At 41.4% G+C, this 14388-nt stretch overlaps 2 protein-coding genes across 20 annotated transcripts in view; one reads left to right on the top strand and one right to left on the bottom strand.

Annotated features, from left to right (window-relative positions):
* CAMK2D (calcium/calmodulin dependent protein kinase II delta) overlaps positions 1–14388 on the bottom strand; it is a 172507-nt gene that overhangs the window by 7638 nt on the left and 150481 nt on the right. The window lies entirely within an intron of this gene.
* Positions 1–14388, top strand: part of ANK2 (ankyrin 2) — a 275878-nt gene that overhangs the window by 247391 nt on the left and 14099 nt on the right. For all 14 annotated transcript variants that reach the window (XM_085579383.1, XM_085579389.1, XM_085579388.1 and 11 more), the window contains 7 exons: positions 215–340; positions 1133–1255; positions 2053–2082; positions 4063–4084; positions 6579–12317; positions 13670–13744; positions 14133–14264. In XM_085579383.1, coding sequence (XP_085435509.1) covers positions 215–340; positions 1133–1255; positions 2053–2082; positions 4063–4084; positions 6579–12317; positions 13670–13744; positions 14133–14264 — 6247 coding nt within the window. The remainder of the gene's footprint in view (positions 1–214; positions 341–1132; positions 1256–2052; positions 2083–4062; positions 4085–6578; positions 12318–13669; positions 13745–14132; positions 14265–14388) is intronic.

Here is a 14388-nt window from a genome sequence, read left to right as displayed (position 1 = left end):
TGTTACTAAATTAGCAATCTAGTCTCTTTGGAATTTAATAATCTGAAGTGTTTCCACACATTTTAGGTCACTGTACATAACAAATCTTGCAAATGCTGACAAGTCCTAACAATCCCAGAAACTTATTTGAACTGTTGTAGAGTATTATTTAAGAAGCAATCTTAATCACCTCACAAGGATTAATTGACGGTTTGCTTTTTTTCCTTTCCAACAGGTGTTGGAAGGAAAACCCATCTATGTTGACTGCTTTGGCAATCTGGTGCCACTCACAAAGAGTGGGCAGCACCATATATTCAGTTTCTTTGCCTTCAAAGAAAACAGACTTCCTCTGTTTGTTAAGGTAATGTTGCTGGCTCCTTTTTGGATATTTCAAGTTATCACTTCATCATATTTTTTGTGAACAAAGGGAAACCAAACTACTTAATTTATATCAATTCCCAACTGGAACCTAATTTTATCCCTGTACTATTCAATTTTAAAAACTTTTTTTATGAATAGGAAGATTTGTAAAGTAAAAGCCAAACTAAAAACCTTTTATTCCTCTCAAATTAAATAATGTGTTAACCCATTGTGGTTAGAAGGGCTACTGTCACTGAGCCACCATCACCACCTCTTCTGAGAGGGAGATTAGAGAGCACTGGAAACCTCTTCTACAAACTTTTTCTTCCACCCAGAAATTCCCACCGCAAAGGAGGAAATTATTACCATTATATAAATAACACTCTTAAAGAAATGATTTATGAATGGAAACTTCCAGTAAGTGGAGAAAATCAATGCACTCTGTCATTGTGTTATATTTGCTGTGTGCTGCTAGACAAATGTTCAACTTTCTCTCTCCTTACAAGCAATATTTTGTAAGCTAGTTTTAATTTACAAATTTATCTGTGCAACTGCCTTCCTTTGGCTTTGCAGATTTTCCCCTCTCCTGAAATTTCCATCAAAAACATTCACCATATATTGAATACACAAATACATCCATACGTACATTTCCAAACAACAGGGGAAGAAGTGAAAACACATTGGTTTGGTCTTTTCTCCCCATCTGGTCCCTCCTGCTGAATAGCTCTTGAGAGACACAAGTAGCTCACACAGCAGAGCAGGAGGTTAAATGTGTGTATTTTTACTGTGCCAGGTCCGAGATAGCACTCAAGAGCCCTGCGGCCGATTATCATTCATGAAGGAGCCAAAATCTACCAGAGGCCTCGTTCATCAAGCCATATGTAATTTAAACATCACTTTACCCATTTACACAAAGGTACTGTAAAATTATACCCAGCTGTAGGCATCAGCATTATCAAAAAAAACAAGAAATGAGGAGGAGGGCAAAACAGGGTTAAAGCTTTGTGAGCAGGGGTTTGAAAGAGGAAAAAATTCCACACAAGGACTTGCGATGTCTTGAGTTTGGTACTCCTAATGCCAGTGTTTGAAAACATCATCAGGTATTTCCTGACGACTCAGAAGAGATGAGTGGCAGTGCCCTCAGATAGTAAAGACTTGTTTCCTGAGAAAGTGTCAGTTTATGTTTATTCTCTGAAAACACAAAAGTTTCTTTTCCTTTCCTGGTTGGATTAGGTGCATGCCTTTTAGAGATGTATTTGCCCAAAATGATGATCATTTTCTTCTCAGCATTTTTAGAATATAGTGAATATTTATTATAGCATTTTAGTATAATTTTTAAACAAAGCATCTCAACGCTCTTGTGACTTTAAATGGTAATAGTTCTTGAAGATTTTAAGTGGTGGTTTTATATGCTAATTTATGGGTGAAAAAGCATGTATATATTTAAAGTTTTGGTACAAATAAGGATCACTAGACGTCTAACTTTTCAGTTTGTATTTCGCTTGGTTCTGTAGCCTTTTGTGTTTAAATTGACAGTTCTGTTTTGCTGCTTTTTGTCATAAGAAATCAACTGCAGAAGTGTGATGTGTTTTCTTCTTTTCTGTTAAGTGTTGTGGGAAGTTACTTTTTTCTACTCTTTTCTAAAAAAAAAAATTGCCTTTTGCCTGCTCTGTTTCCCCCTTCTCTTTTTGCATGGCACTTTGGGACCAAAAGGAATCAGATTCAGATCCAGAACCAGAAGAGGTAATGTCGCTAAATCAGCATGTTCTTACTTACACAAGTTGCTCAAACACTACAAACAGACACGACTCAAAACTGATCCTTAGCTCAGTGCTACAGACACGGTGAAGAGGGCTTTGCACAGACTCACTTTGGGAATAGATAGAGTTGAACTTTCCCTATGTTAAAATGGCCAGTTTTCCCCATTTATAACATCCAGTAGACTGGATGTTACAGTGTACTGAGCAGGATGACTGACATCCAGTACAGAATCAGTGTTAACCCAGAAGTAACAAGTAAAAGGTTTAGAATTTTCATCTTTAGCACTAAATAAATTGTATCATCTCCCTCTTGAGCTCCCAGCCCCGGTCTGGCACTTACAGATGTTACTTAAACTCTGACCCCTACACGAGTGAGTCACATTAGAAAAGCCTTCTCACATTTTGATGATGTTCAGCTGTTGGAAACACTGTGAGAATAGCCAGCTCCCCAAAGATGATGGTCATCCTTCCCATGCACTGCACAACAGATTCAGCAGGTCTGTGGCATGGCTTGCAGTTTTCTATTATCATTACAAAAATATTTACCACTCCTATGGTAAATCTGGCTTCTATTTTTGTATAGGAAACTAAAGCACAAAAAGAAAAGCTCATTGGTGGCTGTAAGCTTTTTAAACTATTTTTTGCTGACTTCATTAATTTTTATGTTGATAATATTAATTAGTATGCTGACATAAATCTGGACTGATCTGGAAGAACTGAAAGTAAGGGAAGATAGAACATGCTAGGGATGCAGGGTAGGCAATGTAAGGCAATGTGTGAATCAGAGGAATTCAGGCTACTATGGATCTGTTACACACACTGCTGACTGTGAGATGTAATTATTTGAGCATAAAGGATTGCCAGGCGTGTACGAACATGTACGTATGGCCAGGGATTTCCTTCTGTTCAGTGTCAGCTCATGGAACACAAGGATTTCCTAACATCTTGACTGAGACAGCGTATTGCATTTATCTTTATAAAGAATAGTTTGAACCATGTAAACCTTTTCAGCACTCACTAAAACCCTGGGGGCTTTACCATATACAGTATCTTGTACCAGCAGTAAAGCACAGCTGATTTGCATTCTTCACAGTTGTCTACCCCTACCACAAGTTTGTATAGGAAATTAAAGCTTTAATGCTACTTCTAACTTTGCATATTTTTCCATAGCCAAATTTAAACAACATGTGCTGGTGTGGACAAATGCTAGCAGAACTGAAATAAACTGAAATTACAAAGTTACCTCAAAAATTTGTTTCTTGAATTTTCATGGTCTGATATTGTGATTTGTTCAATTCTTTTTTGACAAGGACTGTATTTTCTTTTGAATAACAATAAAATTGTATGGTTTTTTTGATCTGTACCCAAATAACTCTGAAAAATCAAAAAGGAGGCCTGTGAGTGTCATCACAGCTTCCATTTAGAGGTATCAATAGCTATTAGTGGAATCCAGCCCCATGTCATGCCTTGGGCAGTTCTGCCGTCATTGGTGCACCTGCATTTCATCATCACTGAGCACAGAGGCAAAAATGTGGTTCATGCTCTCAGAATGAATGTGGCCAAGGAAACACAATGCATGAAACATCCTGGTTGCCTTCCAGACGGACCATATACCTTCAAGTAACCATATTGGACTATTTTGCTTTAGCCAGGAAGAAATAAATTATAAGAAATGCAACCAAACACCTGGTAATGCAAAAGTTTAAGTCCTCTACACTTGCTAAGAGCATTTAAGCAAAATGCACTGCAACATTTTGCATCTACTGTTGACCATAACTATAGTGAAGTAACCATTTTCCTGGTGTTAGACCCTAAATAAATTAAGCCATGTTTTACTATTCTTTTAAATGCATTCTTGGTTCCATTTAAGTCCATGCATCTCCATACAACTAGCATTTCACCTGTAGTGTCTGTATAACAATTATATTTGAAGTTTTAAATCTTCTGCTTTTTCCTCTTCCAGGTTGATATGACTTCAGAAAAAAGTAAGTTTTTTTTTCTTGAGAATGTTATGATGCAATTTGTATGAGAGATGTTAAGAGTAAAGATAAGCATGAAAGAGAGCTAAGTTTTAACTGCTATTGCTAATAACATCAATACTTTAAAAACATAATAAAAACCCATTTAATATCTCAGCAGCTATCCAATTCAATACAATTAACATGTAAATTAACAAGTAATACAGTTAAAAAACCGTTCATCTAAGCCTTTACTTTCCTTTGACATCCCTAGTGAACCTGCTATTGCTATTTTGCTTGTATGAATGCTTATCCCTCCATTTCTTTTGTTTTCTCCATTTGTTGATGCACATTCTTGCTCATATTTGAGACAGATGACAGTATCACTTTTAATGAAAACCTAATGAGGACTCCAGTCTATTTCGTTAATCTCATGGAATACAACCATGCCAAAAAGTGATACTGTCCAAGGAAATCAGCCTGTTTAACCCTCCATCCCTTTCCCCACCCTTTACTGTGGTGAAATATGGCTGGAAATCTGAGCTGACAGTTTAGCACAGCACAAACACCCTCTGTACATGCACAATCAGGCTAAGACCATGACAGACCATGGGTGGGGGGATCGCAAACATTTCCCTTATGGGAGAGGCAAATCAAGTGAATCTCTGAGCACATTGAAGTGTCTCTAATGAGAGCTGCTGCCAAATGCATCCATTTCTTGGATCTGTTCAGGAAAAGCATGACATCTGCCTTGTTTCCAGTTTGGAGTGCAACACCTTGCCTTGTCTGCTGTTAAAATGCATTGTCCTCCTGCTGCTTCCTCACTGCCTCCTCTGCCAGGGCCCCAGAGAACCCCAGTGAGTGTTCCTGCTCCAGCCACACACTCTCTGCATAGCACTTCCGATTTATTTCCCACTAAAAGTTGCTTTGCTTCAGGCTGATTAATTCGATTATTGGCTAGTGAAGGAGTCATACATTTGATATTTATGAAAGTACATATTACAAATGTACAAAATTACTGGCTGGCATTTCAGCATGCATCAGACAGTTCATTGTAAAGCAGCAGCACCAAAAGACCACATTTTCAGCACCATAATACCCTGCAGCAATCTGGCTCTAATTAATGTACAGCACAAATATTTAGCATTCGTTACACTCAGGAGAACAGCATAGCAAAATGGATCATTTTTACAAATAAAGACAGCTAATTATATATTCCTTAAGGTGTCTTTATTTGCATTAGTTCTTTGACTTTCCCTGGGGTGCTGAAATGTGCAGTCCCATGTGACATGCTACCTTTAAAGGGAAAATGTCCATCTGTGATTCCTAAGCATTATGTTCTGTTTGTAACTTGCTTCAGTTCTCCAGTGTTTTGTTCTGTTCAATATCCATTTTCTGCTAGTCCTTGCTGAAATATTACCAGCAGGCAGTTATGGCATAATGGGAATTATCTGCAGCCACCTTCCTGTATATTGATTGCCAGATTAGACAAATATTTCACCACAGTATGTTTACAGTATCTTCATGTACCTTTAATTTAGATGAATAATTTTTAGAGCTCTTGTTTTTAACCAAAGCTACATACCCAGCAGCATTTGCAACACCTTTGCTTTGCATGGAAATAACTTGCCTTACATGAATTGTACGTATGTGTCTAGTGTGACTGTCTGTGACCTTGGGTTGCCATACATTACATTTTTTAAAACTCTGAAATCACTTCTAAGTTGATTCACAGTTTTTTCTTATTATCTCTCCTTTTCTTCTCTGTCTTCTCTTTCCTCAGTCAGTTCATTAGTTGTCAATGAGGATGTTCCAAGGAAAAGGACCATGCCTCTTAAAACAAAAGCCTGTTTGTTTCATTGTGTAGGTGTGAAATCCCCTTAGATGAAATGCCGGTTTGCAGCTGATTCAGATCTCTACATATTTGATCATATTTTAGATTAATGCAGAATTACTTTTTGCTTTTTATTTTGGTCATTAAGAAAAACAAAACTGTTAACCCGATGTTATTCTGACAGTTTGCTAACACTGGCTTTCTCTTAGAGGAAATCGACTTTCAATCAGTTCTAATGCTTTCCCCCTTTTTTCTTGTTTTTCTTTTTATTTGAACATTGATCTGTAACATCTGAACAATCTTGAGATGCCTCTCTTTGTGTAACTTCACTGTGTTTCTTCTGGTTTTGATTTGAAATTTTGTTGTTGTTGTTTTGGTTTTTTTTTTAGTGGTGTCCTGGTTTGGTTTGTTCCAGCTTTGATACTGTATGTGTGATTGTGCTCTAGAGATAAAGTGAAGCAAGTTATTTCCTGCCATTTTCCTTTTCAGTTGTTTTTTTTTCCCCGTCCCCCGTTAGCTTTGCTTTGCTCTTGTACCCTCAGATCTTGTGGATCCACCATTCCTGGCCCATTTTGTTGACCTTCCTACCACTACAGCCAAAGACTGTCATTTTCAGTCCTGATTACATTTTCCAATCTCTATTTTTGATTTCCATTTTACTTTCAATGTTTTTCATTCGCATCAAAGATGACGAGACAGAATCTACAGAAACATCTGTCCTGAAAAGCCATCTGGTTAATGAAGTCCCTGTACTAGCCAGTCCAGACCTGTTGTCTGAAGTTTCTGAGATGAAACAAGATCTGATCAAAATGACTGCCATCCTGACAAGTGACCCTTCTGATAAATCAGGCTCCATTAAGGTGAAAGATCTTGAAAAGTCTGCTGAAGAAGAGCCAGGAGAACCTTTTGAAATAGTTGAAAGAGTGAAAGAGGACTTAGAAAAAGTAAATGAAATTCTGAGAGGCGGATCCTACACCAGAGAAGAACATGGTTTGCAGAAGTCCCTTTCCAGACAAGAACCCTTAGAAGAAGAATGGATCATTGTCAGCGATGAAGAAATTGAAGAGGCCAGGAGAAATGCTCCATCAGAAGTCACAGAGCCGAGCCACGTAGAAGTCAGGGTGGACAAAGGGACAACAAAAAAAGGGGAGCCAGACATGACAGGAATGGATTACCTCGCAGAGGATTTAGAAACACATGTTTCTCTTCATGAGGGAAAGCCACAGGCCTTACAAGAGGAGGTAGTAGAAGAGAAAGTCAAACCTGTAGTAGTAAGCAGGGATTCTGAAAAAAAAGGAAAAGAATCTCCAAAAACTGGGAAACCAAGTTCACAAGAACAACAGAAGGCAGCCTCAGAAGTTAAAAAGCCCCTTAGGGCAAAACTACGAGAAAAACCAAAGCCAAAGGAAGGCAAGGTGCACAGCAGCGGGGAGAAACTGAGACTGCCTAAGCTCACTGCAGACGAGGCACCGGCTGGGGAGCCTGGCCTAAAGGTGACAGGTGCTCCAGAGCCTAAAGCTGTGTCCCCTGTTATCGAGGAAACTCCCATTGGCTCAATAAAAGATAAAGTGAAAGCTCTTCAGAAACGAGTAGAAGATGAGCAAAAAGTACGGTCAAAACTGCCTGTCAGAGTCCAGGCAAAAGAAGGTCCTGCCGAGAAGGCGCCTAAAAAACCAGTGCAAGCCAAAAAGCCAGTAGCACATAAAGCCCAGCCCCCCGTCTCACCTTCTTCTAAGACAGAGAGACTCGAAGAGACCATGTCCGTTCGGGAACTAATGAAAGCCTTCCAGTCAGGACAAGACCCGTCCAAGAATATTTCTGGACTCTTTGAACACAAATCTGTCAAGCAGAAGCAACAGGCCCCTGAGAAGGAAACTCCCCGCAAAAAAACAATTCCTTTGCAGAGTGAAGCAAAGCGAACGTCAAACCTCAAGACGGACAAACAGAAGGACAAACCAAGCGTGGTCTCAAAAGCAGAGAAAGAGCCACAATCAAAGAAAGGAAAAACTCAGATTTCCACCATCGAAACTGCCAAAAAAGCTAGTGGCAAAGACCAAGTAAAAGAGCAGAGCAGCAAAAAGCCAACCCAACCTCTCCCTCCGGTAATGATTGCTGAAAGTGCCAAAGAAATGGCAGCTGGGAAGGGCAGGACTTCTGATGATCAGGGAGATCTTGATTTCCAGATCAGCCCTGACAGGAAAACCTCAACAGACTTTTCTGATGTCATTAAAGAAGAACTGGAGGAAAATGACGAGTACAAACAATTCCGACACCTCTCAGTGACAGAGGAGGGACAGGTTAACTTGGAGCAAGTACTGACCAGTCCTTTTGGTGCTGCTTTTCCCACAGAGTATGGGAAAGACGAATTCCTTCCTGCTCTTTCTCTGCAAAGTGCTGCTCTTGATGGAAGCTCAGAGAGTCTTAAACACGAAGGTGTGGCTGACTCTCCAGGCAGCCTGCTTGATGGAACCCCTCAGATCAGCTCAGAGGAAAGTTACAAGCATGAGGGTCTGGCAGAGACTCCCGAAACAAGCCCAGAAAGCCTTTCATTCTCACCAAAGAAAACTGATGGGCAAATTGAAGACGCTAAAGGAGCGCCTCAAGTACACACAACAGCAGAAACACGTTCTACGAAGGAACTCTCCTCAAAGGAAGATGAAAAAGGTATTACTGAGAGGCAGCTAGATGCTGTTACTGAGACTAGTGAGTCTCATTCTGACCATTTATCAGAAGAGCACGTACCTCCAGCCTCTGAAGAAGAGGCTGATAAACTTAAAGAAAGTAGCTCAGCTTCCATTGTGAAAGATATTAGCAGGGATAAAGAATCCAGAACCACTGCACATTTCACTAAGTCTTCTGAAACACATGACACTGCTTTAGAGAAAGAAAAAGATGTAGCCTGTGAACGCCGTTTTACAGTTAGAAGTCCCCAGAAATTGGAACTTTCACTTGCTAGCCATGATAGTGAAGGCTTTAGCCCAGTTGCAGATGACTCTTTGACTATAAGTCATAAAGACTCCCTCGAAGCAAGTCCAGTGCTAGAAGATAACTCATCACACAAAACGCCCGACTCTTTGGAGCCCAGTCCTATGAAAGAGTCCCCCTGCCGCGATTCCCTTGAAAGCAGCCCCGTAGAACCAACAGTGAAGGCTTGTATTTTGGGGCAGGGTGCTCTTCCATCTGTTCATAGCAAAGCAGAAGCCTGCCCAGAGCTGGCATCGGTGCGTTCCAGGATTCTCCGTGACCCTGAGGGAAGTGCCGATGATGACAGTCTAGAGCAAACATCCCTCATGGAGAGTTCAGGGAAAAGCCCCGTTTCCCCCGAAACTCCTAGTTCGGAAGAAATTAGCTATGAAATCACACCTAAAATGGCAGACATACCGAAGTCGGCCACCATCCCCGAAGTCAACGAAGAACCAGAGGACGATTCAGAAAGTGAACCAAAGAAGAGATTCACTCCTGAAGAAGAGATGTTTAAAATGGTGACCAAAATCAAAATGTTTGATGAATTGGAACAAGAAGCAAAACAGAAGAGAGATTATAAAAGGAGTTGTAAACAAGATGAATCTTCTATGGTTGCCAATTCAGAAGCCTTAAGGGAGGCTGAAGCATCAGAGCTGACTGCTGTAGTAGAAAAAGGCATACCCACGCTGATGACACCTGCTGCTGAGTCTAGAAAGAGTTCTTCCTCTTCCGAAAGTGAGCCAGAATTGACTCGGCTCAAAAAAGAAGCTGACTCAGGCCTCTTAATGGAGCCTGTGATCCGAGTGCAGCCACCCTCACCATTACCATCTAGTATGGACTCCAGCTCTAGCCCTGATGAAGCAGGTTTCCAACCCATTGATTCCCAACCGTGCTCTGTCAGGATAGGTGAGGTTAAAGCACAAGGCAAAGGTGACAAAGAGGAGCTGCCTATTCTTGGGCACAGCTGTAAGCCTTCCATGGGCACTTGTCCTTCCGATGGTTGTGAGTCAGCAGAAAGTGCGGAATCAAAGTGTTGTGATGGTACAGGTGACTGTGAGATGGTCAGTCCCGACGCCTCGGTCACACGATCTGGGTGTACTCCCTGTCACTCTGTTGGTGACAGTTCTCAAAAAGAGGTTCACACTGAGTCTTCCCTAACAATGGGGCAGTGCGATGCTACCGATAAAGGTGTCAAACCCGCGGCCCTGTTACCATGCAGCGATCTCATTTCTACAGGAGCTGTGTCAGAAGAGGCAGATGGTCTTTCTCATGGACACAGTACCACCAAGTACTCTGTCCCACGCGACAGCAAACTGGCTGAAGGTGACACCACTGCCCATTCTGCTTCGGCAAGGGATTTGGGAAAAGCAGATACAGGCTGTGAGACATCCCACAGGGCTGCTCATGCTGAGGAGCCCTTACCAGAGTATTCATCCCTAACCACTGACACCGGGGAACTCAACAGCTGTGCAGCAGATGCTGATGATGGTAGTGCTCCGTATATAGTGAGCCCTTACGAAAATGTGTCTTCTGGACATTTCTTCACTGACTCTGAAAGCGAGGTAGGATCTGGTAGAAGTCTGTTATCTAGGGAAACCTGTTCTATTGCAGAAGGGAAAGATCAGACTGCTGAAGATCTACTTAGCAGAGACATGGGCAGTGAATATTGCTCTTCAGAGGAAGTGTACATGGAAATGGAGCCAAAACCAGAGGATGGATTTCAGACAATATCACAAGGGTCACCGACCTCAGATTCAACAAAATTATCTGAATCTGCCCTTGAGGATATAGGAGATAAAACAGAGAAATTGGTGAGTCAGGTTGTCATCACCAGAACCGATGTGGATTCTGACATGTGGAGTGAAATACGTGAAGATGATGAAGCTTTTGAAGCTCGGGTGAAAGAAGAGGAACAAAAGATATTTGGGTTGATGGTAGACAGGCGATCCCAAGGCACAACCCCTGACACGACACCGGCCAGGACACCCACCGAAGAAGGGACGCCACTCAGTGAACAAAATCCTTTTCTTTTTCAGGAAGGCAAGTTGTTTGAGATGACTAGAAGTGGAGCCATTGACATGACCAAAAGGAACTACCCAGATGAAAGCTTTCACTTCTTCCAGGTGGGGCAGGAGCCTCAGGAAGAAGTTTCTTTATGTGAAGAAGTGAAAGAAGTAGCAGAGGCAGAATCTTCAAAGCTGAAGGGGTCAGTGGATCCATTTGCACCTTCAGAGTCAGAGGAGTCAGATATACAAGAACAAGATGCATTGAAATATTCGCCCCCATCACCTGAGTCTAGTGATAGATCTGAAGAAATGATGGGTGAAGGTGCCAGTGCAGGCACTGAAAAAGCAGATCTTAAATCCAGAATTCCAATTAAAATGGGTATTTCAGCTTCTTCAAAATCACCAAAGAAAGAAATTGCTGCCTCTGAAGCTGAGCCCCTCTCCAGAATGGAGACTGACACAGTTGATAGCAGTCAGGTGCCTTGCCCCATCTCTCCCGAGCAGTGTGTGGTAGAAGATGAATTAGATTTTTCCCAAGTCACTAGATTGGTTACTTCTGAACAGGGTGAGGAGTCCCCAGACTCTTCCCCAGAGGAACAGAGATCTGTGATTGAAATCCCCACTGCTGTAATGGAGACTGTGCCTTCTTGTGAAAGCAAATCCAAAATCCCTGTGAGAACAGCTGCTGCTGCTTCGCAATCCTTGCAACAATCGGAAAACGAGAGCCTTTCCCCAGATGACTTCCCGGACAGTTTGCAGTGTGAAGGAAAAGATGACCAAGCAAAACCAAAGTCTAAAATTCCTGTAAAAACCGCTTTCCAAAAAGCCGAACCACAACACTCATATGCGGACACATCCGTCCACAAGCCAGAGTCGCCCAAAGCGCTCGACGTGACAAGCGCCGTCCCCGTGAAACCAGACAGCCGCAGTAAATCGGAATCTGACGCCAGTAGTCCCGTGGACCCAAAGACCAAACGTTCCATCAAAGCTAGGAGTTATGCTGAGGCAGAGGCAGAGGCTAGGGAGAGGGAGAGTGAGATGAAGTTTGAGCTAGACTCAGATGAGGCAACAACAGCAAGATCGAAGGTATTTTCTTCACGGTTGCCAGTTAAAAGCAGAAGTGCTACAGGCTCCCGCGGTGCTTTTAGTCCCACAAAAGAAAGTAAGGACCATTTTTTTGATCTTTACAAAAACTCCATAGAGTTTTTTGAAGAAATTAGTGACGAAGCTTCTAAATTAGTGGAAAGACTCACACAGTCAGAGAGAGAACAAGAATTAGTTTCAGATGACGAAAGTAGTAGTGCCCTAGAAGTTTCAGTTATTGAAAATGTGCCATCCAGTGATACTCAGCAGTCAGTTCCTGAAGACATCTTTGACATCAGACCCATTTGGGATGAGTCTGTAGAGACTCAGATTGAACGTATCCCTGATGAAAATGTCCATGACCGTACTGAAGGTATTTGCCAACGACTGGGATTCCCTGTGCGACGCATGTCATAAATTAAACTCTTTTGTTCTTTGTTTTCTTTGGGATGTGTGTGTGTGCGTTTGTGCACAGGTGTAATGTGTGTGGCATTTTCTTTTCAGCTTTTAGTGGTTAGCTGTGGTTTTTTTTTCCCCTTGTGAGCTGAATTTGGTTTTTTTGTCTTGTGTCTGTGTTCTTGTCTGTGAAACGATCTCAAGATTGCAAACCATAAATACTTATGGGAAGTGTTACCTTAATAAGCAAAAACACTTCAAGAAATATGTATGGTTTTGTCATTAAACTGATTGCTTAGGTCATGCACGTTTTGGCTTTTGACTTTCCCTGGCCCTGTTACTAGCTATTAATGTCTACTAATAATGAAATGATTGGGTGTCAATTAAAAGCGAGACAGGCAAATTTACAGACTTTTAAGTTGGTACATATGAGATCTGCAGTTTTAAATAATGAACCTTTTATGTTCCTTTTTTTTTTGACAGTCTCTGTCTGAAGAAATCTCTGAGCCACCAGTAACTCTTTTAGTACACATTTTCTGGTGCTTGGTTTTCCTCTTGCCTACTTGTGTGTTAGTACTAGTAGCCCTAATGGAAATCAGGAGCTGGAATGACACGTGCATATCACGAACCCTAAGCAATTTCCTGATGTGCAATTCACATGTGCATTCAGGGAAAATCAAAACTCAAATTCTACCATCCTCAAATTAGCTCTGGGGATGGGAGGAGCTGTCAGTCTCACCATGAGCGATGTGAACAAGGACTGACAAATGACCATCTGATTTTTCCTTGCCTTCGTTGTTGGTATTTTGTCTCACTCCCTGTCCATAGGGGACACTAAAATTAACAGTATTTCAAATACAGACCGTAATCTGACATGCTGTATGGACTGTTTGAACAAAACTTCCCTTACAGCACAAAGAACATGATCAGAAGCACTGGTCCCAATGAATTCTTCAACCCTGGCATTTACTAAGGAGGCATGGAAAACTATGGCTCTTGACTTAGTCAAAGTGTTCAACTGAACTTTACAATGAAGTTTTAGAGTAAAATGCCTGGCCAAAATAGACATAGTAGGTGCTTCAGTCCTAGATTAGGTTTCCACATGAACGCCTGATTTCCAAATAAAACTAGATCTGTGTTTTTGAAAAACCAAGATTTTTGGTTTCATTTTGAACCTAGGGATTTACAGGCCCCACTTGAGTTGCGCAGCCTGTCCACGTTTAGATACAGCAGCTAGGAAAAAACAGTGCTTTCCCTTCCTGGGCTCTCTCCCCTACAGAAATAGTTTTTAACCCACAAAAGGCAACTTCAGCTCTCTTTGACCTTTAGATCAACAGGATGATCAGGAAAGGACAGAGGAAAGACTGGCCCACATCGCGGATCATCTTGGATTCAGTTGGACAGGTAAAGTGCACATTTTCTGCTCCAGTGAGAAAGGAGGGGAATGGTCCACACTCCTCTCATGTTTATTTTGGATGATTTTCTGATTATCTAAAATGCTTTAGAAAAATACTTCAGAAGCTTATTTTGTTTGGGACACCAGGAGTCCTAAATGGGTTAACAAAGGAACCTGCTCTAAACAATCGCTTTAATATGGTGGATTTAATAGACTTGAAGCAGCAAACGGTAGTGGGCACAAGTGAAAGTAACATGGAACAAGATGGAAATATTTTCTCAGGTTTTGGGGTTAAACCGTAATTCACAGACATTTACTTTTCTTTGACTGAAATTAGATCAGGGGAGTAGTAGTAGTATTAGCAGACCTCTTTACAGAGATGTATTTCTTTTTCAGAGCTAGCAAGAGAACTGGACTTCACAGAGGAGCAAATTCACCAGATCCGAATTGAAAACCCTAATTCTCTTCAAGACCAGAGCCACGCGCTCCTCAAATACTGGCTTGAAAGGGATGGGAAACATGCAACAGGTTTGTCTCCAGTTATTGTGTGTAACTGTCCCCAGTCTGCTAGCTGAGGTGACAAGTCTGTTGTAATCACAAAGAGAATTTGGGGAAAATTTAGTCTACAGAAAGGATGAACATGGATTTTACT

This window comes from Lonchura striata, chromosome 4, assembly GCF_050655825.1.
Source record: "Lonchura striata isolate lonStrDom1 chromosome 4, ASM5065582v1, whole genome shotgun sequence".
Classification (NCBI taxonomy): Eukaryota; Metazoa; Chordata; class Aves; order Passeriformes; family Estrildidae; genus Lonchura; species Lonchura striata.
Note: the sequence above shows the minus strand (reverse complement) of the source record. Positions and strands in the feature narration are given on the sequence as shown.